The sequence below is a fragment of the Myotis nattereri genome (assembly GCF_964212035.1).
Source record: "Myotis nattereri genome assembly, chromosome: 11".
Lineage (NCBI taxonomy): Eukaryota > Metazoa > Chordata > Mammalia > Chiroptera > Vespertilionidae > Myotis > Myotis nattereri.
The window spans coordinates 31378420-31406029 of NC_138086.1; the positions used below are offsets into that span (position 1 = coordinate 31378420).

Genomic DNA, 27610 nt, shown 5'->3' on the forward strand with positions numbered 1-27610 from the left:
TCGGTGGTTTCATCGGTGTTCAGGAATCGGGAGCTCGCCGCAGACAGGGCACTGTCCTATGTGTTTGTTTTTTTAACTGTGTCTTTATTGATTTTAGAGAGAGAAGAAGGGAGAGGGGGAGAGAGAGAAAAACATCGATGAGAGAAACAGATCAGCTGCCTCCTGCATGCCTGCTACTGGGGATCAAGCCCACAACCCAGGCATGTGCCCTAATGGAATCAAATCCAAGACCTTTTGGTGCATGGGACAATACTCTCCCACTGAGCCACACTGGCCAGAGTTGTCCTATGTTTGACTCAACAATTATGTGAGCCTTAGTAAGCTTCTTTTTAAAAGGTTGTGCTAATGGTCTTGTAATTGTTTTTATGGCTTTTTAATGAAGTGTGAAGAATACTGATAGCATGCCAACAAAGAATGAAGGAGACCTCCTGACAGCCCCATTTAATCCTAGAATGCAGTCAGGCAGGAGATGAAAGGAGAAGATGGGCATTAGCCTTTACTTTACAGAATCTTTTTAAGAAACACACCAAATTGTGCATTTGGTATGACCCAGTCATAAAAATATGCCCTGATAAAAAAGGAATATGAGGGCAATGTACCAAAATATAAATGACTGACTAATGATGGTTATTCTGCATAGTGGGTTTATGAGGAAGTATGTTTTCTTCAGGTATTTTTCTGTTTTTACAAGACATATGTACTATAGTTTTAAAATGAAAAATAAATTATGTAAAAATTGAAATAAAAAGTATCTTTTCTTAGAGGGACTACTATCCCTTGTGTCTTTACCTTCATCAGTGAGAAACATTTGTGGAGAGCAGGCATCTCGGAGTGTAGCCACAGGTTGTGTTTCCTATATGTGCACTTCACTGTGACAGACTAGGCTCTTGTATACAGTTGATGTGAGCACACATTTAGACCCATATTCTAGAACTAAAACATAATTTTGCTAATATAATGTGGAGATTTTATAGCTATTTTAACTGAGTGTGGCCAGCATGGCTCAATGGTTGAGCATCAGCCTATGAATTAGGAGGTCAGAATTTGATTCCTGGTCAGAGAACATACCTGGGTTGCAGGCTAGATCCCCAGTGTGGGCCGTGCAGGAGGCAGCCAATCAATGATTCTCTGTCATCATTGATGTTTCTATCTCGCTCTTCCTCTCCCTTCCTCTCTGAAATCAATAAAAATATATTTAAAAAATTAATTATTGTATCTTAGTCTTGATTGTACTATGGGCCTTCGATCAAGAATAAAATTTAAGTTAGCTCTGATCCGATTAGAGAATACCGTGTGTTTCAGTAGCCAATGCAGCTTTTGACATAGTTTCTAGGAAGAAAACAGGAAGAAGTTTGTGGTCCATGAAAATTGAATCCAGTTCTTTTATGATAAAGGAAATACATGTTGTTCATAATTTTTCTGTAACATTTGTAGGTTGTTACTGGAGTTCTTCGAAGAGCAGATGAGGTGAGCTTTTAAGAAGAGTCATTGCATTTTACTTTTATGTTTCTGTTCTTTTTATATCTCTTCACTTCCTTCGTTTACATTTTTCCCCATTTTGTATTTTAAGGCAGCACAAGTGTGGGTCCTTGGATTTTAGAAAGACGCGCGGGGCTGCCTGTGTCCTCGGACACATTTATTAGCCTGCGGCGGACTTACCTGCTTTGGGAATCCAGAGTATCCAACAGCTTTCACCAGGAGTTGTTTAAAACATACAACTTTTTATACAATCTTTTTCAGAGGATTCCTTTATAAATAAATATTTACATGGCGAAATCTAAAAAATGTTAAGTAAAAAAGGCAGGCTGCCAAAGCACATTATGCATCTCTGCAAAGTTTTAAAATGTAGAAAACAGATCTATGTTGGTGGATGCCTTATGTAGCGAAAGAGTAACAACACGATGGAAAGGCATCACACCCTTGGGACAACAGCCTCCTCTGAGAGCGAGTGAGAGAGAATAGGACCAGAAGCAACTGCAGTTATTTCTGTATCATTTTACTTCTTAAAACATCTGAAGCAAACATGGCAAAAAGTAGCATTTGGTAAGTCTGGGTGGTGGGTGTATGAATGTTTGTGACATTATTTTAAACATTTTTCTACAGCAGTTTAACATATTTTGCAAATAACAAGAAAGAAGACCCTTCCTGGTCCCTTTGGCAATAATAATAGATCATCTTCAACATAGTCTTTAGGGCAGTGTTTCTCAACCTGTGGGTCGCGGCCCCTTTGGCGGTCGAACGACCCTTTCACAGGGGTCGCCTAAGACCATCCTGCATATCAGATATTTACATTATGATTCATAACAGTAGCAACATTACAGTTATGAAGTAGCAACGAAAATAATTTTATGGTTGGGTCACAACCTGAGGAACTGTATTTAAAGGGCCAGAAGGTTGAGAACCACTGCTACGCCTTACAGTGTGTCTTTGTTTGTGGCATTTAATTCAGTGGCTGTGCCATTACTTTCTGCTACACAAACTTGCTGATCCCCTTTGCCCTAGTTATACTTGAGATAGTTTATAAAGTACTTTCCCTATCATTGGCTACTGTACATATGTTAGATATTTTTAGTTGAATTTTATCTGCAACTTTTTCAAATAATGTGACAACATAACACACTGTCACAATTGTGCATTCATCTGGTATCTTTAAAACCCTTCTTTTTTTTACCAGATTTCTTTAAAGTAGTTGCTAGTAATGAGCACCAAAGTATTTCTTTCAAATTCAAAGTCCTGTCATTTTCCTGGACTGCCTCCTTTTAGGAATTGCTCCAGGCATGGCCCGATTGCTGGTCCAGGGCCTAGGAAGGGAGACAGGAAGGCAGGCCCAGGTCACTTCGTTACTTGTCTCATAGGAGACACATCTGTGCCTCTCTGTTCAGCCTGCTTTTCTGACCATAACAATAACATTTCCTCTTCTTTCTCCCAGGCTGCCTTCAGCAGGATTCCCATCGGATTTATCCCACTGGGGCAGACCAGCACTTTGAGTCAGACCCTTTTTGCCGAAAGTGGAAACAAAGTCCAGTAGGTTGACAATGTGGGCTGTGGCTGAGTGAGCCTGGGGATGGGCAGTTACCCTGTCGGATATGATATTTGTGTTGTTTGCTTTAGGTATATCCGATGACAAATAGCAAGTCCCTTGTGAAATGGAACAGTAGCCTTGGCTTCATTATCTTGATTGTATAAGTAGCTAAAACAATGAAATATAGTCACATCCTTTGGGGAATGCCTGACGTGGAAGGTGTATGAATAAAGCAGGCAGAGGGAGTGGTGTAGCCCTAATGTCTAAATTAAATTGCAGGAGTCGGGCAAATTGTTATTGTTCATTTTTATCCAAAGCATTGTGTAAAAAAGCCCTTGCCTTCCGAGGAGATAGGAATCATGAGTTTGAGGTTTGAATTAGGGATTAATATGAACTGGAGCAGATGGTTCCCAGGCTCTCACGGTCAGTTGCCTGACCTTTACCATAAGCTTGGTGACACCTGAGGGGCAGTCAGCTGATGAATATTTTTTGAATGACTTAATTAAGATCTTATGATGTTTCTGGTTATTATAACCATTTAGAATCAGTAACAATAATGATAATCAGGTGATTTTCTTTTAATTTTTTTCTTTGGGATTTTGATTAGGCTTGTTTTGTGGATTTATTTTTGCTATTGTAATTTTAGGAGTCATCTTACATCTTTCATTCTATATGTTCTCTATTTTTATAAAACCTGGGTTCACATATCAAACACTAGACATAAACATAGACATATCAGAGCCTTCATTGAAACATTGCTTGCGTGTCAAACCTTAACTAATAGGGAATGTTTAGCTCCTCACAGTCATTCTGAAGCCCATTTCAGTTCACTGTCTTTTCATTCCCCGTTTAGAATTTCTGGGGCAGTAGATGTGGCAATGAATTACTCGAACAGTTTTGTTTACCCAACATAAATCCCACCTGGTTTAGGTTTTGGTCGCTGTAGAGAGCTAGTCTTTCCTTTGTATCAGTAGTGACTATTGAACTGCAGAGCCAACATTCTCGAACATGTCACCCATCAGGAGGGAGCCGTGTCCTTGGAGAACCCTTGCCTGTCCAAAAGCCAGTTTGTGCCCAGCGCGGCCACCCTGAAGGTCTTCGTAGCCTTCGGCTTTGGGAGCTGATTTTCCTGTAGTTATTATGTTGCTGCCTCTAGCTCTATTTAAAGATTGAGGAAACATAATTTAGAGCACACCACAGGGCTCTTAGGTAATTAAGTCAGTCTGCCCTGGGTTCAGAATCAGGTGGGCCTCTGCACATGGCAGATGCCTGAGGCTATTGGGAAGAACAGGCTTTGCTTTTTGTACTGTTGTCAAAATGTGTTGTCCCACAATTAGTGTGGGAGGAATCTTGGATTGGAAGATTGCAGGTAAATTATCATTAAAAAATAGCTGTAATGTGCTACAGTGCTGATCTGTTTAGAACTTGGCAGTTGTTGCTGGAGAATAAATTTAGGTTGCGTTTTAGCTGTCTTCTGCCAAGCAGTTTTGAAAAAAGTATTAATATAGGAAGGCCTTTTTTTATAGTTGCAACATTTGTTGTTAAGGTCAGCCTCTCAAGCACTTCCTAAACCCTCTCAGTGTGCTAACTACTACGCAGAACACGTACAGTGACTGACCCTTCCTACTGACTTCCTTCACAATGAACATGTTCTGGGTCATCTAAACTTGTGCTACTGCATCTTGCTGTTTCCTGAATTGAATCTTGTTTTCTAAACTGCTATCCACTTCATAGATAGTATCTGTATTGGGAGGAAAAAATGGGGTAAAGGCATTTCGATAAAGAAATATGAGAAAGTAAAATAGGTTGTTTCTTAAGTCCCAACTTGCTTACTAAGGAACCCAGAATATAATCTAAGCATTTGCATGAATGTGCATGTTCTTGGGTTTTAAGGTCTCTGAAGTTGTATCCAACTTTGTTAGCAGCTCCCATGCAAGTGGATATGATTCATCCTGACCGCGCCGAGGGGGAGGTCTGTGGGGCTGTGTCAGAGCCTCCCACTGTCTTTGTGTCAGTCGTTCTTTTATGCTTCTTTGTTCTGTGTTCTCGGTTTTTTGAAGGACTATGTGTTTTCTTCCAGAGCCAGTTATTAGTACTGGGGGGGGGGGGGGGGGGAGAAAGAGTTGGGGGAGCTGTTGCTTATTTTTCACAACATGACCATTTCCTCCTTGTTATCTTTCAGACATATTACTGATGCTACACTTGCCATTGTAAAAGGAGAGACAGTCCCACTTGATGTCTTGCAGATCAAGGTAAGTCCTTTCTTGAGTTTGAAAATATTAACAAAGTGATACACATAAAGAAAACAAAATGTAACATTTCAAATGAGATCATGAAAACTGCAGTCCCTCTTCTTACCCTTTCCTACCCCAAGTATAACTTCCCAGAGAAAAAAATTTTGCCTGTTTATTCTAGTCACCACAAATAAATATGCTTATGATGCTATTTTTAAAAATTGTGTTAAAAATATACATAAAATTTACCATCGTAACCACTTTTAAGTGTCCAGTTCAGCACTGTTAAGTATACAATACTAGTTTTTGATGTATAAATTTTAGACCTTATCGCTTGGCCTCTTTGTTATGCATAAGAATTGCTCTGCATCTCCTCCCAATATAGTTTTGTCACTATTTTTAGTTTCTTTATTGATTAACTTTGTACCTCAAGTATTTCTCTGCCTCATATGGCTGTTCTGAGTATTAAAAGAGCTAATAGCTCTGACTGGTGTGGCTCAGTTGGTTGGAGCATCGTCCCATGCACTGAAAGGTGGCGGGTTCCAGTCCTGGTCAGGGCACATACCCAGGTTTCAGGTTGGATCCCCAATCGAGATGTGTGTGGGCAACTGATCAATATTTCACTCTCACATCAATGTTTCTCTCTCTCTCTCTCTCTCTCTCTCTCTCTCTCTCTCTCTCTCTCTCTCTCCCTCCCTCCCTCCCTCCCTCCCTCCCTCCCTCCCTATCCTTCTCCCTCTCTCCCTCTCCCTTCCTCTCTCTCTCAAATTAATTTTATTTTAAAGCATGTCCTCGGGTAAGGATTTTAAAAAATGGAATAAAAAGAGCTACTAAATGTAAAGCACTTAGGACAGGGCCTGATTTCATCTTACCTATTTGCACAGTGGCCTCCTCTTCCTCCCATGCTCTGCGAATGTTAAAATCCTTCTTTTGTCCCGTCTGTTCTTTGCTGGGGCTTGTCATTCTTTGGAATTCAGATTACTTGGTTGTCTTGCAGTCTCAGTCCGCAGGTGGGCATAAGAAGTATTATGATTTTGTTAGATTATCTGGCTTTTCCTCATTTTTACGATGAGAACAACGTTCTTTGTAACTTCTTACATCCTAGATGGGAGCAATATTTCCCATTTTCTATTGGGTTGTCTCACGCTGAGTGATTTGTAGATAAACTCATGAATTGTTTTAGAAATATATTTGCTGGCAATGCAAATATATTGCTTAGAACCAGTAACACCCAAAGCAGTGAGCATCCTGACATCCAGATATGGTCTCTAAAGCCAGTCTCTAAGATGCGTTACCAGGACTCTGTGAAGGGCTGGCTTTCAGAGTCAGGGCAAGGAAGTACTCAGAAACTCAGAGAGGCAGCACAGAAAGACATAGAAGACAGCCTGATGGTGCCCACCTGGCCAATTTTGGGGCAGTTGAAACATCAAAAAGAAGTAGAATGCAGTGGATTATAATACATTAAGTAAAAATGAAGAGTCCACAGTGATATTACAGAAGAATTGCCAGTTTGTAAATACAGAAGGAGTGATAGAGTGAGAGAATTACCATTTTGTAATCACCAATGAAGTCATTGAGATCCTCAATAGCTGCTAGAACTATTAGATAAAGGGTTGTTGGGAAACAAATACTCTCACAATATCACAGATTACTTAGTAATTGCAAAGGGAACATATGCCTTAATAGAACTGCTATCCTAAAATGTTGCTATTAGTTACATAGCGTAGGCTATAGGCATATTTACAATTGGCGAACCCATGAACTTGCGGCCTCTTTTCCTTTGTTCTTGATGTCTGGACTCTCCACCTCATTGTTCACAATAAACATGATTTAAGTTGCAATTGAGTCTTTGGCATATAATAAAGCTAAATTGTTCTCACAAAAATGGGAGGGCTGTGCTGAAATTCTAACCTAGCAGTTACTACACATCAGCCTCTATGAAGATATTTAAAAATATTATTACTCAAGAAGGTGAATCTGGATATATCTTAATAATTGAGTGATTTAAAAGCTTGCTGCTTTTGGTACATGTGCGAGAAATAATGCATTCCAGAGTAACTAGGAATTAACTGGAAATTATTTTATTATATATCCTGGTATGTATATTATTCTTACTTTAAGGAAGGTCCATCACAGAGCATAAACTCTCAGAGGTGGCTCCATTGTGTATGTTTTCTATACATTGCTTATGTCACTGACTTACTAGAAACTTGCTGATTATAATATGTATATGCAATATTTCACCATAAAGCATTGGACCAAATCCAAATCACTTTGTGTTCTGACTTATTACAACAAGTAGCAGGCTGTATTTTCACATATTCAGGTGAAACATTGTAGTGTGCCAGGATTCTGATCTTACTTGAGAGCCCCTGGCCCTTTAAAGGGGATGCAGGCTCAAATCCTCTTGGGCTCAAGCAGGTGCATGAGAGCAGAAGTTCTGGCTGAGCCGACACCTAATGGGTCCAGGAACCAGAATAGTTAAGTACTCCTTAATTTCCAGGCTGAAGTATGATAACATGTTCCCTTGCCAGCCGGTTTATGAGCTCTAATATATAAAAGTTAGTTTCATTTAGAGTATGTTTTATTCAAGTACTTTTCCTGAACACTCACAGAGTTGATTTCTTAAATTGTGAACATCCTTTTAGAATTTGTTTGATGAACAGTAGGCCATGTTCATTCGCTGGGTACTTAACTGTAGACAGTTCCAAGTTATTGTCAGCATTACTTTAAATTAAATGTGTTTTACTTCCAGGGTGAAAAGGAACAGCCCGTGTTTGCAATGACTGGCCTTCGGTGGGGATCCTTCAGAGACGCTGGCGTCAAAGTTAGCAAGTAAAGGATTACTGTATGGATTGCGATGACTTTTATAAAATCTTTTTATTCTGTTCCTGTCTCTCAGATGTCACTATACATTGATCTTCCAGGAATAGATCTGGTGGGTCTGGAGGTTGACTTATCTATGATTAATAGAGTCAGAGGTTTGCATCTTGTGCTGAAAGGTTGGGGGAAGTTCGGGTTTCCTTCGCGCTGGCTTGGTGGTGGCCAAGGAGGAGAGGGGGACCTGTTTCTAGAGGTACTGCTTCAGGCTCACGCTAGACTGAAGGGGAACGGATGGCCTGTCACCCTGTACCTGCTTATCTGGTACCAAGTGACAGGCACGGCTGGGGCCAAAGCCACTTCCCCAGCCCTGGCCGGAGGACTCCCTGAGAGCTGCCCTGGAAGGCTGGCAGGTTGGGAAACCATGACTGCCTCTTAGAAGGACAGTGGCCACTTGGTTCTGTTGTGAGATGGAAGAAGCAGACCTGTTGGGGCTGTGACTAGAGGGCCATCGCTGGCTTTTAATGGGAATGGATTTACTTTTGGAAAATTCATGTGTAACATGGAACTCTTGGCTGGGAGAAGGGCTGCATCCTGTCTGCTTGATGGGGAAGCGAAAGGCAGGCAGAAGCCTCCTGAGACGGGACCCAGGGAGCCGCTGTGTGAGGCTCAGGTCACACCTGAGTGTTGATTTTTACCTTTTCTTAAAAACAGGCTTACAATTTTAGTATAGTTTGAATGGATTATGATGGATCTCACACATAGCTTTTATCTTTCACTTCATGGGCATTCCTGCCAGAATGTCTCTGCAGATTTCTCTTGCTGTTCACTCATTATTCTGCTAATGATGTTCCCTGTTGACAGTGGAATGTCAACAGAGATGTTACTGTGTTGTTTCACACTCTGTGTTATTTAATAGTTCCCATCTTTTTATTTGCAAGTCTGCCAGGAGTACCTTGTGCTTGATCTGTAATGTCAAATAATACCAGCAATTCACCGAGAGGAATTGCTTAGTTTTTCCAGAAAAAGTCTGGTGAGGACAAATTGCTTTCAGATGTGTTGATCGATAGTTATACACAACCATAGGTCAGCCTCTTTAGGAATATCTCCCACACTTGCCAATATTTTGATTGATTTCTGAAAAATGGATTTTAAAATTCCACTTGTTATGTAATACCTCAACTAAGGCCATCCTTGCAGTTGCTCTGTGTATGAGGAAACTATAAAGAGGCAAGAAATGACTTCTAACTGGCCATGCAAGGTGACCAACATAGTGACAAAATTTGCTCTTGGTAGATATGAAGGGAACTGCAGACATTTGGAAATAAAGTGCCTTCATTGGGATGTAATTCTATCTGGCTATCCAGGAGACAAAGCAAATCATAACATTTTCTGAAAAATGCTTAGAATGGCTCCCCATTGCTCCCTGGATTGTCTTCTCATTCTTGCATTCAAGGCCCACCTTCCTCCATCACCGCCCCTGATTGCACAGTTATGTGTATTTCCTTTTAAGCTTTTACTCTGGCTCTTATCCTCACCGGTTTCCTGCACCCTGGCCTCTCCTTTTGCCTGGAATGAGTTCTTTCCCTCCATCATGTATCTAAGCCCAGTGCCTCTTTCTAAAGTACACACCATACTGTGTGCTTGTGCCATTTTGTTGTACAAGCATGGCTGTTCCAGTGATTTTAAGCCCTTAATGATTTCGTATCCCTTCTTGACTCTCCTTTCCAATAAATAGTAATCAGTTTATATGATATCATATATATTTATATAGTTGTCTACTGTTTTCTGTTACTTTTTTGGACCATATTTTCTCATAAGCCCTCAAAGGCAGGAATTTTATACTCTATATTTCTTTAGTTTTCTCCACAAGCACTAAATAAATGCGTATTGACGAGAATCAAATAGGGAGCAGTTAAGATGGGCTAGTTGTGACATATAAATTTTAAGAGGAATCTAGTTTTTACCACTTTTCCAATTCCAAGGAGGCACCTTTCTCTCTTCAGCAGCTTTTATGTATTTAGCAATATGAAGTAGACCCTCTTCACTCCCAGGTTCTATATTTGCCGTTTTAAAGTTGCATAACAAAAGCAATGTGAAATTATGCTGCTTCATAAATTTTAATGGTATGTTTGTGTGTGTGAAGGCACATTTAGCTTGTGGGTAACACATCAGGTCACCAGCACTGCATCTCATTGTGGCTTTGTCATTCTCTACTCAGTGCTCCTTGGGTGTGTACTCAACTATATTCTGTGGTTAAGGATGCATTACAGCAATACTTGTGAATTTAGAGATTCAAGGAAACTCTGATTATATATGCCTCCTAAATTGCAAGGATCTAGCTCCTGTGTAACTAATTGCGTACTGTTTGACATGGCATTGAAATTCGGATTTAAAATGTTCTATAATACTCTTTTATGCTAAGCCATAATCCCCAGGCCTCAGAGCAGACACTCATAGGAGGGGTGTAATTTCTATCATGTTGATCATTCCTTTAATATTCTAATTAGATTTTTTATCTTGATCTTTCTCAGGTACTGGTATCTTGGGCCCCTAAAAACCAAAGCAGCGCATTTTTTCAGCACTCTTCAGGTAAATGCAATTTACAGTGTAGAAACGTTCCCTGAATTATTTTGTTGTTATGCCAGGATGTGCATATTTGGATATTTAAAAAATTCTTTGTATCTGACAGATGTATCTGACATGCTCCAGTACTAAAATGAGGGATATTTACTTACATACAAATCCAGAAAGCATTCCTCGTGTACCAACTCATTCCTTCCATTACCAAGCCTATAGTTAATTTCTTTCTTTTACATTTTTTTAAAAAATAAGTTTTTATTGATTTTAGAGAGAGGAAGAGAGAAGGAGAGAGAAAAAAACATCAATGAGCGAGAAGCATCCGTTGGCTGCCTCCTGCACACCCCCTACTGGCGATCAAGCTGAAACTCAGGCATGTGCCCTGACCGGGAATTGAACTGGCAACTTCCTGGTGTCTGGGACAATACTCAACCAACTGAGTGACACCGTCCAGGTGTTAATTTCTTTTTTATATAGACAACTTTCCATTGTCTATTCATTCACTCACTCTGGCCGGACAAACTTTGAACAGAATGACCTATATCTCATCAATCATTTGCATGTCTGAATTAGTATCTAGAAATGAAGATTTGTTTCTGAATATATCTTATCATACGGGTTTGATATATTTCCCTGATTAAGACTCAAAAAGCCCCCACCAGTGTAATAAAACAGGTTTCAAACCATGCTAACCAAATACGGGTGGTGGATACTGTATTGGCCAGTCCAGATATAGGACGTTTGCATCACCAGAGGAGGTTCCATTAGTGGTGCTGCTATAGGCTGTATACTGAAAAATGTTCACATGGAGAAAAACTGAATGATGTGTGTTAATGAAAATGCTAACATGTGTCATCCTTACCTGTGGACTACACAGTGTTCAGCTTTTATGCAAATCAAAGTAGTATATTCACAGTTTGGCTGGCTGATCTGAGGACGGGCAGATGAAGTGAAAAGTTTGGTTGTGTTAATATTCAGATTATCATGTGGTTTTCTAATTATGGAAGTAGTATATGTCCATTGCAAAACATTGCTCCCTTTCCCTTCCAAATAAATTTTGGTTAGTAAAATGCATAATTACTATTGCTCAAAAGAATAATTTCATTGGTGGAGTAGTGAGTGTACGGTATTTAGGAAGAAATCTAGTAACTATATAGTTAAGTTATAGAACCTGGGAGAATCAAACTATTTCAACAATTTCTTTAGCAAACCATTATTAAATATCTGTTGTGTGGCCAGCCCTTCTATGTGCTTGAAATACAGAGTTCAATAAGACAGGTTTCTGCCTTCAAGGAGTGTGCATGTGCTGAGAGTGAAGCACAAGTAAATCAATTTGGCAAGTGTGATGAGAGAAACACAGAAGAACTAAGATGGAGGAGAGAGGAGGGCACCCACCTCTGACTGAGGGCCAGCAGTCTTCGCAGCGCAGGTGCCACTTCTAAATATTGAAGTATCTGTAGGACTAGATGAAGGGCATTCTTGGTGCCCTAGCTGGTTTGGCTCACTGGATGGAGCGTCGGCCTGCGGACTGAAGGGTCTCGGGTTCGATTCTGGTCAAGGGCATGTACCTTGGTTGCAGGCACATCCCCAGTGGTGGAGGGTGTGCAGGAGGCAGCTGATCGATGCTTCTCTCTCATCGAAGTTTCTAACTCTCTATCCCTCTCCCTTCCTCTCTGTAAAAAAATCAATTATATATATATATTTTAAAAAGGCATTCTTGGTGGAGGGCCGGGGTGTGTGAAGTCACAGCGGTGAAACCTGGTCTTTCATTATGGCAGTAGCATGGCCAGAAAGGGACTTTGAATGTTAGGTAGGGGCAGTTTATGGCAGGTGGGATCTGACATTTATTGATAAAGCACTGGTGGGGACTTATTGAGTCTTAGGGAAATAACAGAAATCTTTTGGCAGCAGTGAGGACAAGAGATTGTGTGGGTAGCTAAAGGCAAGGGCATCAGAAGACTGTTAAAGTAATTTGGGTGAGAGGTGGTCATGAGATGTAGCCTGGGGTGGTAACAGTGAGCATTGACAACAGAGATGGGTTAAAGAGATATTGAGGTGGAATCCTCAAAAGTTGGAAGGAGAGACTAGGATTCTGAGATTTCTGGTTTTGAGCGACTACAGTTTAATAACTAAGAGCTTTCCATTAATTTTGATAATATTGACTTAAGATCAAGTGTGTGAAGATGAAATTCTCAGTTTGGCACATACTGAGTTTACCATACCCCTGGTACGGACAAGTGGAGGTACAGTTGTGACTTAGGTCTAGAATTTGGCAAAGAGATGTGGGCTGAAGAAATAATTTACGTGTCTGAAGTGTATGAGTAGCATTGAAACTATGGGTTTAGTGACGTTACCATTGAGAGAATAGATGGTGAGAAATAGCCCTTAGGAACCAGGGAAGATGCCTGAGAAGTGCTAAGAGGAAGTGGAGGAGAGAGTACTGATAGGAGCCAATGGAAGAGAGACTTTCAGGAAGAAAGTGAGATTTTAAGAAGCAATAACGAAGAGTCCAAGTAAAGACAGGAGAGTATCCATTGAATTTGGTAACCTCTGAAGGTTTGGTAAGTGGAGGGGCTGAGCCATACTGAAGAAGGTTAAGGAATAAACAGGAAGGTAAAGTGGAGACACCAAGGGTAGGCAACTCCTTCAAGAAGCTTGACTTTGAAGGGAAATGAAAAAGGCAAAAGCTAGTGAGAAAAATAGGATCAAAGGAGTGTTGATTTTTTTTAAATGGAAAGATATCCATGTCTTTACACCATGAAGCAACAGAAAACGGGGGTGGGGGGGGGGGGAGGAGAGATGAACGAAAGGAGAGAAAAAACATGTCTGAGTTGGCAGAATCCGTGAGCAAGTAGAAGGGTCTGGGACCTAAAGTACTGGGTTATCCTTGGACAGGAAGGGACACTTCTTCCTTGAGACAGGAGAGAAATGAAGGAGTGGTCCAGATGAAAACAAACAGGGAGAGTTAAGGCAGTTCTCACTGAGATCCTGGTATTCTCTCTGAAGTGTAGGAAGCAGTGTGACCTATTGAAAATGAGGTGATGATGGTACGGGGAATTTAAAGATAAAGAAAATAGGGAGGTTTAGAAGGATTATCGAGTGGCACTGAGGACCTGAGACCAAGAATTGGTTATGACACAGATATGCTTGCTTGGGTGATTGTTTTCCCTGTATCAATGCTCAGCAGGAATATTTTCCCCTCCAATAATGCTGCTGAGCCTTGATGAAGTAATACAGAAACCTAGTGACAGGATTGATCCAGAATTGGAGCTTCTCAGGGCACATATTGTGGAAGACTAAAGACACAAGAGGGCCAAGAGTGATGGGAAAAGAGCATTAAAGTAATGAACTGATAATTAGGCACTGAGGGAAAATGGTGTGGTCAGAGACTGGACTTCTCAATGTGATAGAAAACTTGGGTGTGGGTAGGATCTTGAGGGGCCAAGAAATATCTCCCCTTTCTTCCTCTTCTGAGTTTGAACCAAGTTATAAAAACAAACACAGGAACAGGCAGATGGAGATGAAAATATTAGCTTTAGAAATGTCAGCAGGAGTGATGGACGCAGCTGAGATGTGTGGTCGCTGTCTGATTTCTCAGTATCCCAACTGAATTTATCCATTCAGCACATGTCCATTAGTGCAGACTGCCGTAGTATGCTCATTGCATGATAAAGCAGCACAAGTGTGAGTCGGAGAAGAGGGCTGGGTCCATGCATTGAAGAGAAGTAAGAGGTGGAGTGAGAAAAAGGAGTTGTTTCTCTTTTGTAATTCACCCATGAAAGCTTAAGAACAGGGATTAGTTTGCCCAAAAAAGACATATTGGGCACAAAAGAATCAGCTAGATAAATAGATTATGGGGTGTGATTACAGGGGTATAGATGCCCAAGATGGAATAATTTTGGGTGGCAGGAAGGACCAGATGTGGCTGTGGAAATGAGCAGCTGTGGTGAATGAGAGGTGATGTTGAGGGCTAGGCTGTTGTTTTAGTAGTTCCTGTGCAAACTGTTGAGACCCAGGACAACACTGGACTTGGGGTGCAGGAAGTAGAAGACAAAACACCTAGAGCAGTGATGGCGAACCTTTTGAGCTCGGCGTGTCAGCATTTTGAAAAACCCTAACTTAACTCTGGTGCCGTGTCACATATAGAAATTTTTTGATATTTGCAACCATAGTAAAACAAAGATGTATATTTTTGATATTTATTTTATATATTTAAATGCCATTTAACAAAGAAAAATCAACCAAAGAAATGAGTTCGCGTGTCACCTCTGACACGCGTGCCATAGGTTCGCCATCACTGCCCTAGAGTGTGAGAGTGATGATCCTTGAAGCAGGAGTGAGGAGCCTGGAGCTGGGTTGCAAGGCTGGGCTACACCATTCTGGCCGCTGTGGGAAGATGATTCCAGAAGTGAAGAAAGTATTGATGCAGCTGAATGCATCAGTTTCTTTTATGTGTCATCATCAGTACACCAAAGATAAGTTTATCCTGGGGTAGGATCTACGCTCATTCATATTGGGGTTTGTGGACAAGTATAAGCAATTGTTGATAGTCCACTTTGATCTCCTCTCTGCTCCACGTGACGGATCAGTGGAGACAGCAGTCACTGAGTTCATGGTTTTCAAGATAGAACTTTAATAGGAAAAGAAAGCCTGAGGATTCCATGCTCCAAATTAGAGACAGTTCCATCCAGGGAGATATTAGTTGGCTTTCTAGCAGGTCTAGGCAGAATACTAACCTTTGCATAGAGAAACTCCCAGAGGTTGGAATTTTGTGTTCATGACGAATGTTTTTCTCTCTTCACTTTAAAAGGAGTGGCCTCAGACTCATCAAGCCTCTATCTCATACATGGGACCTAAAGAGAGACCTCCCAGTGGAGCAGAAGAGACCCCTCCACGGCCCTCTCTGTACCGGAGAATACTGCGAAGACTTGCATCGTACTGGGCACAACCGCAGGACGGTGAGCAGCGGGTGGTCGAAGATTGAGAGCCCTGGTCAGTTCAGGACTGCCTAACGCAGACCCCAAAATCAGTGTCAGGCTGACCTGGAGCAGATGCCTTCCAAGGACCATTGCAGTCAGCCTTCTGTGCACCACAGAGCAGGGCCCAAGCCAGGACAACGTCCCATGAGTGGGAACACCCCATGTCATTTAAGACAAACAGTGGCTCCCTCTTTCAGTCACTGAGCTTTATGTATTTCTGGCTGTGTTGGTAGGATGTTTCAGGCATAGAGACTCCATTCTGAGCCTGGCTTTTTATCCCGTGTGTAAGAAGTATGCAATGAAGAAAAAGGTGGAGTCAGCAGACCAGCGGAGGCCAGCTAGCAGCTGGCAGCTGGCCGTGGGTGGTGGAGGGTGAAATGTTAATGGGAGAAATTGACCTGTGTTTAATACATTCACACAGGCGTTTCCAAGGAGGTGAGCCCCGAGGTCTGGAGAGATGTGCAGCTGTCCACCATTGAACTGTCCATCACGACACGGAACAGCCAGCTTGACCTAACGGTAAGTGTGCTTTTTATTGGTATCTGGGTGAAGTGACAAAGGTGACATTCTCTTCCACTAATTCAGTATTTTTACTTTTACCCTGTGGCAGTAGAGAGGAAGGAAAAATAGCAATGAGAAGAAACAGCTGAGCAAACTAGTGGCTGAAAGCTTAAGGGACTTGATCACATATTCTGGGCACTGCTTAGAAAGACTGAGGGCCAAAGACCTTTAGAATGAAGAGTTAGCTTGCTCTCATTTGTCACAGGAATAAAAAGTCATGGAACTTTCACTTGAGTGACTATATTAAATATGTAAGTTTAGGTCTCCAGGAGAAAAAAACTCTATACACACACACACACACACTCACACACACATTTATGTATATGTATACACAAACACCTATCTGTTTACATATTATTTTAGTCCAATCTATTGCTATGCACTGTCCTATATGGTAGCATGTGGCAGTTTAAACAAATTAATCCCAATTAAATAAAACTGAAAACTCAATAGCCCTATGTGGCTGGTAGTTACCATACTGGAAAGCAAGATCTAAACCGTTTCCATTACTGCAGAAGGTTCTACTCGATAGGGCTGCTACCGACAATACACTAAAAAATTCTGAAATAAAGCAGAGGTTGGCAAACTAGTCTGCTACCTGTTTTCGTATAGCCCACAAGCTAAGAATTGATTTTACATTTTTAAATGGCTGGAAGATAGTCAAAATAATTAATAATTTGTGATAATGGAAAGTATATGAAATTTGAGTTCAGTGTCCATAAATAAAGTTTTATTGGAACACAGTCGTATTCATCCATATACATGCTGTCTGTGGCCAGTTTTGTGCTGAGTAGCTGTGACAAAGACTATGACCTAAAAGCCTCCAACATTTGCTATCTGGCCATTCACAGAAAGTTTACTGGCCCCCGATATAGAGAAAGCCTTAGTAGTGTATATTAATGAGAATGCCAATAGAAAAGTTTAACCCGAACTCTAGCCTAATTATTATAATCAGGTTTTATGCAAATCAGAGTAGTGTGCTTACAGTTAACCTGGTCAGTTGGGAAACGGGCACATGGAATTGAAGGCAGTGATGAATGTGTGAGTGGAGTGCAAGGAATGCACTGAAAATTTTTATCCCAATGTTAATATTCAGAGTATTGAGTTGTCTTCTGATTATAAAAGTAATGCATGCTTATTGTATAACATAGCTCCCTTTACCTTCTAAATAAATTCCAGTTGGATTAAGAATTAAATGTAAAGAAATAGGACCATTAAAGCCCCAGAGCAAAATCTAAGTGATTATCAATATAAACTTGGGGAGGACCAGGCCTTTCTGAGCATGGAACCCAAGGCAAAAACCATTCTGATGTATTTGTCATGTTTTATTAAAAAGAAACGATAGGCAACAGGTTTAATGATAAATTGTGGGAAATAATAGAATGTGATAGACCAGGAGTTAATAGCTTTCCTTTGTAACAGACTCCTTTGGATAAATCAATAAGATATGGGCAAAGGACTAAAATAGACAACAAAGGGCAAGAATAGAAAGTCACAAAAGAAATAAAGATGGGAAAAAAAGCTTATATTTCCTGAATATATACTACACGCTATGCCCTGTCCTTAGAATTTTACATTATCAACTTTCATGTCTACATTAGTAGGTAGATATAACTTTTAGCTGTATTTCATAAGTAAGGAAACAGAACAGGTGCTCAACATCCAAGAAATGCAAATTGAATAGTAACTACTGAACTGTCATAGATTAAAAAGCATGCTAGTGTTCAGTGTTGGTGTGGGTAGGGAAATGGGCAGTCTTGCGTATTTCTGGTGGGAATATAAATCAGAACATCCTTCCTCAATGGCATCTTGGCTGTATATATGAAGCATCTAAAATATAATCATACCCTACAGAAGTCATCAGACTAATACTTAGTGTAGACAGCCCTTATTTCTTACAGCATGGACTTCTGGAAACATAAGTGAATGTGAATGTATTATGGTTTTAAAAGATTCTGTTCTAGAGGGATTTAAAAAAGAAAGATAAGATTTCTAATTGTACATGTCCTTTATACCCAAAATCTGATAGTATGTATTTCCAGTACTTTGTTCATATTCTTTAACACCGTTCTTTTCTCTGATGATTGAATACCAGTGAACTGATTGAGTTCAGTGAGTGTGCGATTGTGGCTCAAGATTAGCCACATGCAGCAGGCTGAGTGCTTTTATCTCTGTGGCAATTATAAAAGTATATGATACTGTGCTTCTTATCACTAGTAGCAGCACATTCATTTTTTCCCATACCTCTTTATAAAAATAAAAGCCAGTGCAATAAAATATTCAGAGACAATGAAGCTGCCAAGTCATAGCTCAAAATGTTCCTTTATCATTTAAAGACATATATTCAGAGTCTCAAAGAAGCATTGGGGGTGTGGAATGTGTGAAAATTAGGATCTCTTGTGCAACTATGCTCAATGTATAACAGCAGAACACATGAAACAAGTTAATCAGGGGACTGATTCAATCCACTTATTTAAAAGGTTGTCTCTGTATTTACTAACATGGAACGATGATCATCATGTATTGTTAAATGGAAAACCAGGTTAAATTGATTTGCACCAAATGCTTCCATTTTTATTTTGAAAAGGAATACTTCCACTTATAAAGCAGTTTTGTGAATGGTAGAGGTAAGGCCCCAATTTTATATTCTTTCCATGTAGAAAGCTAGTGTTAAAGAACCACTTATCCAAATGTCTACCCTGCCTCCCCCGCCCCCCTCTCTCTCACACACACATACACACACAACACTGATTGCAAAACCTGTCGAACATCAAGTGTGTGCACATGTGGAAATGTCTGTAGTTTCTCTATTCAGTTGCTCTATTTTCCTATAGTTGTACTAGTTCTGTGCTTCTCTTAATTAGTATTGTTTTACAGGCCAGTTTTTCCTTATTTTTAAAGAATCTCCTAGCTATTCTTGACTCTTTGACCTCTATAAATCCCTTGGGATGCTTATTATATTAAGTTCCACATAAAAATCTGTTACACTGATCAGAATTACACCTGTAGGTCAATTTGAGGGAAAATGACATTTCTACAATATTGACTCTCCTATTGACTGAATGGGCATCGCTTTATATTTATTTAAATTTTAATTTTTCATTGAATTTATTGTGATTACACCGGTTAACAATTATATAGGTTTCAGGTGTAAAATTCTATAATACATCATCTGTATATTGTATTGTGTGTTCCCCACCCCAAGTCAAGTCCCCTTCCATCACCATCTCACTCCCTTTACCCTCTTCTACCTTACCCCATCCCCCTGCCCCTCTGGTAATCACCAAATTATTGTCTATGAGAGTTTTTGTTTTTTGCTTAATCCTTTCGCCTTTTTCACCCAGCCCCGAAACTTTCCTCCCCTCTGACAGCTGTCAGTCTGTTCTCTATGAGTCTGTTTCTATTTTGTTATTTTATTAAATTCCACATGAGTAAAATCATATGGTACTTGTCTTTCTCTGCTTTCACTGCCTCATTTCACTTAGCATAATGCTCTCCAGGTCTATCTATGCTATCACAAAGGGTAAGATTTCTTTCTTCATAACGGCTGAGTAGTATTCCATTGTGTAGATTTTCAATGTCTTTCAATGAAGTTTCATAGTTTTCTCTTATAACATTTTGTCTTTGCTATGTGTATATATACATATGTATGTGTGTGTGTATATATATATATATATCTGATAATCTTACTTTCTGATGTGACTGTAAAAAGTATTGCCTAAAGTTTCATTTTTTAACTGATTTAGTAGAAGAATATGTAATTGATTTTTTATATCGATGGTAAATCAGCAGACTAAATTCTAATTAGTTATATTAAGTTTATGGATTCCTTTGGCTCTTATATCGATTTAATCACATCTGCAAATAGTGCAAGTTTTGTTCTTTCCTTTCAAATACTTAGCCTTCTAATCTTATTTTACCTACTACATTGGTTAGGACCTCAGCACAGTGTCGAATAGAAATAGTGATAGAAGCATTACTGCCTTATTCCTGCCGTAGAGAGAAAGGTTTCATTGCTTTGTTCTTGAGTGTGATGTCTTGTTGCAGATGCCCTTTATAAGATTAAGGAAGTTCCTACTATCCTCGTTTGCTAAGAGTTTTTATCATGAGTAGATATTTAACTTTATCAGGAACTTTTCCAGCATCTATTGAGATAAGGTTTTCTCATTTTATCTGTCAATGCAGAACAACACATTGGTTTTTGTAATCGCACTATTTGCAAAAGACAAATCCTAGACTTGTATGTATAACTGTCTACGTAACCTGTCTTCTTAGATATTTAATACACATTTCAATCTTAGCATGTCCAGAACTGAGCACCTGATTGCACCCTTGAGACCTTTTTTATCCACTCCTCCCTGTTGTGGTTGACTGTAATTCCAGTCTTTCATTTGTTTGGGCTAGACACCTTGGAGTCACTCCTGGCTGCTCTTTCTCCTCACATCGATCTTTGAGGAAGTCCTGGTGGCTTCACCTTCTAAATATTGCCAGCTCTTCACTGGATCTTCAGCTACCTGATCCAAGCCTTGCAGCAGGCTCCTATGTGGTCTCCTACTTCTTCCTTCTCCCCCTTTATTCTAAACATGATAGCCTGAGAGATCCTATTCAAATGAGATTTTTCTTTCTCTGCTTAGAACCTTCCTGTGGCTCCCATTTCACTCTGCCTAACAGCCAATTCCGTGGAATTTCCACAAGGCCCTGTGCGCCATCTCCCGTCTTCTCTGGCTTCACCCAGGTATCCCCTCACCCACTCTGTCCGGCCACGCTGGCTCCTCGCTGTTCTTTCACCTTTGTGTGGATCACTCGCCCCTAGACCAGTGGTTCTCTAAGTGTGGGCCTAGATCAGCAACAGCAGCCTCACTTGGGAACTTTTGTTAGGAACAAAAATTCTTGGGCCTTGCCCAGATCTACTGAACCATCACTCTGAGCATGAGGTCAGAGTCTGCGTTTTAACAGGCCTTCCAAATGATGCTTGCTGAAGTTTGAGAAGCACTGCCCTGGATATCCACGCTAATTCTCTCACCTCCTTCAGGTGTCTGCTCAGAGGCTACCTTTTCAATGAGGCCCACGTGGACCCTCTTTAAAAGTATCAGTACTACACCAGTGTCACTTGGTGTTCCTTCTTCTCTCATTTTCCTAACAGACTCTAATACACTGTGTTCTAATCTCTATATGTAAAAGCCTAAGTGACCATTTGACCAATAGCTATGACATGCACTGCTCACCAGCAGGCAGATATTCAGTGCACAGGCATGGAAACATGGAACAGACTGATGAATCTCAGAGGGAAGGGGGAGAGGGAGGATGGAAGGAGATTAACCAAAGATCTTATATGCATACTACAGGCCCAGTGCATGGATTCATGTACTGGTGGGGTCCTTAAGCCTAGCCTGCAGGGATCAGGTTGAAACCAGCAGTCTGACATCTCCAGAGGGGTCCTGGATTGTGAGAGGGTGCAGGCCAGACCGAGGGACCCCACCGGTACACAAATCCATGCACCAGACCTCTAGTATACTTTATAATTTACCATTTATACCATATACTAGAGGCCTGGTGCACAAATTTGTGCATGGGCGGGGTCCCTCTGGGTGGCCTGCAGGGATCAGGCCAAAACCCGCAGTCCAATGCCTCCTGCAGCTCCTACCTGCCACTCCCGCTCACCCCAGCCTCACTGTGCCTGCCACGCCCAATCAGTCCCAACTGGGAGAGGCTGGCGCTGCAGCATCAGTGCTTGCCAGCCATGAGCCCTACATCTGGTGCCCTCCCAAGGGGAGTGGCCTGCAGGATTGTGCTGAAACCGGCTCTCCGACATCTCCCGAAGGGTCCTGGATTGTGAGAGGGTGCAGGCCAGGCTGAGGGACCCTATAGGTGCACAATCGGGCCGGGCAGGGACCGCAGGAGGACTCCAGGGTGTGTCCACCCCATCTCGCTCAGTCCTGACTGGCCGGACCCCAGCAGCAAGCTAACCTACCAGTTGGAGCATCTGCCCCCCTGGTGGTCAGTGCACGTCATAGGGAGCTGTTGAGCAGCCTTAGCATATCATTAGCATATTACACTTTGATTGGTTCAGTTGTTCTGCCGTTCAGTCTATTTGCCTATTACCCTTTTATTATATAGGATATTCATTCCATAATTTATGATATATATATATACATTCCATAATTTACTATTTTTATACTGGTATACTCTAACATACTTCTAATATGCTCTAGCATTTGTAAGTAATGGCTGCGTTTTTGTTTTGTTTTTATTTATCCTCTCCAGTTTCTCTGGTAGAATGTAAGTACTTCATAGGCAGAAATTGTTGGGGTTTTTTAGCACCTAGAGGAATTCACTCAGTAAGTCGGTTGATATTAAATAAAATATGAACTTAGAGCAAAGTCATCTCTATGTTTTGTAATTCCCAGTTGAGAGATAAAGGTGTGCTCTGGTCTGGCCTTTAATCTTTGGCAAAAGCTGTCAGCTCTCAGAGGCCTGGGAGTTATCCTGGGGCTACAGATTTTGAACCTGTCCACAAAGAAGCAAACCTCTATTTGAAGCAGACAAGGAAAGAGTGATGGGACTAAATTTCAGAGGGCCAGGTGTGTACTGCTAGCCACTGACTGCTAGTAAATTGGGGGAGTGGTATTAGAACTAAGTCTATTTTTATACCCACTTCCTTGTAGTTCAGCTCTCCCAGAACTTTGGTTGGAATGGAAAGTTCTTAAAGCATTACCGTGGCATAAGTGGATTGCTTCTCCTAAGCTCTGGCTGCACACCAAATCTGCGTGTACAGCATTTAAAGAGAGACACTGGGCCCTACCCGGCACGCTGCTATAGCAGGTGTGGTGTGATGCTGACGTGGAGTAAGACTTCCTGGGATAGCGGGCTGAAAGCTTGGCCTGTAGGGAGTGAATCCTAGGGACTCTAACAGCTTTGGTAATTTGTGACAGAACTTCACAAACCTCCCACTCTTAGTTTTGACAACCCTCCAAATCTGAGTTTTTATTTATCTTGTATATGTTGCAAAAAAACAAACAGTAGAGATGAATTTTATGGTATGTAAATTATATCACAATAAAGGTCTTAATATAAACAGAAAAAGAACCAAAACATATTCAGGATTGAGTCCCCCCACCCCCCTTCATACACAGCATCAAAATATGAGCCTGCAGGGCTTAAGGATGGCAGCAGGCCGCATCAGCCAGAATTCAGAGTATTGATGTCTATCTTAATCTTTCAGAGCACAGAAGACTTTATGAACATCTGCATTGAACCCGACAGTGTCAGCAAAGGAGACTTCATCACTATAGGGTAAGTGGATTGCGATTTCATAACTGTAGATAGGTGGACTGGTTTGGAGGCAATGAGCCTGAGGTCGTTTGTCTTGTATCATGTTCAGGTTGCCCATGAAGTCTACGATAGAGACCCAGCGCAGGATTTGTTTGGGAGTCACAGCATTCTTTGTTTCATGGGGTGATATGTCTAGTGCTCCTTTCTCTCTGGCCTTCCCTGTTCATTTTGGAAAGATCGGAGAATGGGAACAGTCTTTGCCTTTCAGTTGAAATGAAAGAACTCAGTGTAGCATGGCACACAGTGTCTGGAATTTCAGCTTTTGGGTTGGAACTGCTGGATTCGGCCACTTTCTGGCCTCAGGTTTTGGACAAATCCCTACCTCTCTGAATCCTTTTCCCTGTGTGTGGACTGGAATAATAGAATCACCTCTGTCTCAAGAGTGTTTCTGAGGCTCAGATGAATGTGGGAAAGTCTTTCTCATTGTGACAGACTTCACAGTATCACTGCAGTTTGTCAGTCCACTTGTCCAATTTTCAGGGTGCGAATGAAAAACCTGAAAAGGTATTGAGAACTTGGACGTGTTCCAGGTTTCCCCTTTTCCACCACAAAATACCCTTCCAAGCCCTGTCTGATTTGTTAAGCCCTACTGCTGCCGGGGTTTTATTAAGAATGCTCTCGGCCCTCCCCCATCTTCACAGCCTCTGTGCAGCGCCTGTTACCATGCCCACTGGTAATCTGCTCAGCGGTGTTTTCTGTGCTTTGGCTCAGAGCTCCCTCTCGTGCCCATTGAAGGGTTAGGCGTTTCCCTGCAGCGGCTGGGTCTCCATGGCTACCTCATTATCTGCACCGGTAGTGGCAGCACAGTGTTTTGCCTTTGCTACAAATTCTTCAGATGCTGAACAGCTGCTTCTGCAGCCTTGGTTTACTTGCTGTATCTGTAGCAAAAGGAAGAAGGAAAACCATTTCCTTCCCCTGTAGAGTGTGCAGAAGCCACACAGTGACTTAAGAGTCTGACCAGTGGGGCCAACTATATTCAAATCTCCTTTAGTACTGACCTCCAAAAGTAGAAAGAAAAACCGATCATTTTGCTTAAGTGAAGTCATTATGCTCCTCATCACTGCTAGCATCAGCAGCACGGACTCCTTTTGGTCTCTGCAGGAGGTGAAATCGGGTAATGTCTGTTTCCTCGAGGTATCTGAATAGGACATTGTGGAGTTGCTCTAGCAAACTGATTACTGTTGTCAGTTAATGAAAAAGAATGGACTCATTTGCTTGGATCAGGTTTTGTTCTTTTTCTACTTCCCATGACTAGCTGTGCGGGGGGACTGTGTGTGGATAGTTTTTTGGATAGTGGACTCCAACGCCATTTAGCATGTATAATGCTAAGTAGGCAGTTCATATGGAGACTCAGCAGAGAGCTTAGTGTAAAATGGATGGTTCATATACAGTATGTGTGTGTATATATATACCTTAAATTAAATTTCTCCTTTAAGAGTTGACTCACAAGAAGTACCAAATAACAGAACTTTAGAATGAAATTATTTAGGAAAAGTACTAATTTTGAATTTGGGGTTTTTAACAGCCCAAGAATTGGGTACATGTGGACTATTTAAAATTAGGATTAACGACATGCCCAGCTCTCTACAGCAAGTAGACCTTCTCAACCCAGAATGCTGAGCAAGAGTTCTCATGGGAAAAATTACAGAACCCCACGGTATTCAATGGATAAGTCCTTCACCTCATCAAAAGACAGAAGGAACTTGCTATGTTCCTGCAGTCTAAGGCAGTCACCAATACTAGTTTCCAAGCTTGCCTTTTCCCCTAACAGAAGTAAAAAGGTACGAGACCCCAAGCTGCATCCTGAGGGCACCGAGTGTCTCCAAGCCAGCCAGTGCACCCTGGTCCTGCCCGAGGTAAGCGGCTTGGCTGGGCACAGCTCTCAGCTCTTTCTTCCTTTGGGTTTTCCCTCTCCTTTAGGGACCTGGGATGTGCTGAGCACTTTGCCAGGCTCTGCGTCATACAAGGGAGACCTGAAAGATGACAGAATCAATGTTTTTAAGCCAAGGTTCTCTAAAGTGATCCTTCAGTCTCCTGAACTTTCCCAATATATAAATTATGCAAAGCATTACTGTATTATCACACCAAGAACATTCTCAAATGTTAACAGTGGATTCTATCTTCACACTTGTCATGAAAGATTTAGAAGCAGTTTTCAGAATGGCACTAAGTTTTTCTGTGAAATGCCAAGCCTATGAGAATAATCTATGTAATTGGGAAAAAGTTGGAAATTCCATCTCAGTTGTAAGGTTATTGTTAGTGATGCCACAGGAGATACGCTGCTGCAGACTGCCCTGCTTTACCCAGGAAGGACTGCAGTGCCCCACAGTTTCAACAGAAACGTCGAGTTAAATGCATCGACAGGGAAAAGCTCTGTAGACTCTGCATTGGTGCTTGCTACACCGTTAAGTACAGAGTTAAGCAAATCCTAAAGGGAACCTTGAACAGTCAGGTGGACACACGATGGCTCTCCTAGGGGAATGTGCTGTCTTGCTCACTTCTCCTTTAAGAAAGACTGGGGCAGAGGAGGACCTGCAGCATGACTATGTTTATGAATTCCTTCCTCCAAGATGTGGCAGGACCCCTGTCTTTTAATATATATTTGAATATTGTAACCTTGCTTCTCAAATCCCAAAATACTCTGGTAGGAGATAGAGATAAAATAATAACCTTTTTCATGGATGGTGGAATTGTGATATTTTCAGAACCAGCATGATGCCCATAATAGACATTGAAATATTTTCCTAAAAGAACAATTAGACTAATCCTCAGAGGATGAACGACTTGCTCTGGTGCTAACAGGACTCTGCCAGGTGTGGTGTGAGCTGAACACTCTCTTCCTCACAGGGGACAGGGGGCTCCTTTAGCATCGACAGTGAGGAGTATGAGGCGATGCCTGTGGAAGTGAAGCTGCTGCCCCGGAAACTGCAGTTCTTCTGTGACCCGAGGAAGCGAGAGCAACTGCTGCCGAGCTCAGCCCCGTGAGCAGCCAGGAGATGGGCCCCCAGGACTGCACTGAGGCCGCCAGTGGGACCAAATGCCTCAGCTGTCCCCACAGTGTTGTCAGAGGATCCCCAGGGCATTTCCATGGCAAGTACCTCTGCCCTTCCCTCACAGTGCTTCCCGAAGTCTGCTCTGTCCACCTGCTTTCCATTAGCGCATGCTTTCGACTCTGAGACAGTCCTTCCCCCAGCTAAGTTCAAGGACTCTCACACCCAGCAGCTGGAAGAGGACTAGGCTAGACTTTGTTATCTCCCCAAGTACAACTGCAGTGGCAAGCAGGCTCCTAGACTCCCTCCATCTGTCTGTCCTTGGGCAACCCTAGGACTTCTGCCCCCAAGTCCTGGCTGCAGGCCTCCCCTGGGCGCTGCTTGGTGAGCTCTGACTTGGCTTGTTTCAGGTCGATTCTCAACCCTAAACTGTAGGTGCGGTGTTTCCCTCTTCAGCCTGGGCTGAAATACTGTAAAATACTCCTTTTTGTTTAAGTAGTGTTTATTAAATGTTTTCAATGTTAGTTTGCATGACAGCCAGCTGGGGTGCATGTTGAAAATTGACTTACTTGGGGGTCCAACCCAAACTTACATAACTCAATCTGGATGGAGCCCAGGAACCTGCATTTTCCAGCCTCCCTCCCTCCCCAGGTGATTGTATTCCAGGCTGTCCCCAGCCTCACCTGGACAGTGTTGTAAAGCCGTGTACTTCCTAGAAGTTTTTCCAAAACCAGGTGTCCCGTCCCACTTTAAGTTGACATCTAAAATTTTTCATGGGAAGTTGCCAAAGCATGTACATTCTGCTGTCCTGTAAATATTGATATTTTGAAATAAATTCCATTACTTCACTCTTTTAAACATATCCATCCATTTACAAAAAAATACAATATTAGTTGAAAATTTTAAATTTTTCCTCCTTGTATGTATATTTCCATACTATTTCAGCAAAGAATGCTATCATAATGCAATCTATTTTTATTCTTGAGTTTTTTAGTTCTTAAGTGTTAACTCAGTACAGAATAAATGTTATATTTATAAAATTGATAAAAGAATTTGATAATTAAAAATTAACTAATTTTAAGATTTAACTAA

The 27610-nt window shown here is 41.4% G+C and overlaps 1 protein-coding gene across 4 annotated transcripts in view; it reads left to right on the top strand.

The window, feature by feature from the left end:
* The window catches only part of AGK (acylglycerol kinase), a 99823-nt gene extending 72213 nt beyond the window's left edge, over positions 1 to 27610 (top strand). For all 4 annotated transcript variants that reach the window (XM_081102487.1, XM_081102488.1, XM_081102489.1 and 1 more), the window contains exons 8-17: positions 1435 to 1467; positions 2930 to 3024; positions 5205 to 5274; positions 8012 to 8091; positions 10611 to 10668; positions 15467 to 15614; positions 16057 to 16154; positions 23419 to 23489; positions 25300 to 25384; positions 26376 to 27610. In XM_081102487.1, the coding sequence (XP_080958613.1) occupies positions 1435 to 1467; positions 2930 to 3024; positions 5205 to 5274; positions 8012 to 8091; positions 10611 to 10668; positions 15467 to 15614; positions 16057 to 16154; positions 23419 to 23489; positions 25300 to 25384; positions 26376 to 26513 (876 nt within the window). In that variant the 3' untranslated portion in view covers positions 26514 to 27610. The remainder of the gene's footprint in view (positions 1 to 1434; positions 1468 to 2929; positions 3025 to 5204; positions 5275 to 8011; positions 8092 to 10610; positions 10669 to 15466; positions 15615 to 16056; positions 16155 to 23418; positions 23490 to 25299; positions 25385 to 26375) is intronic.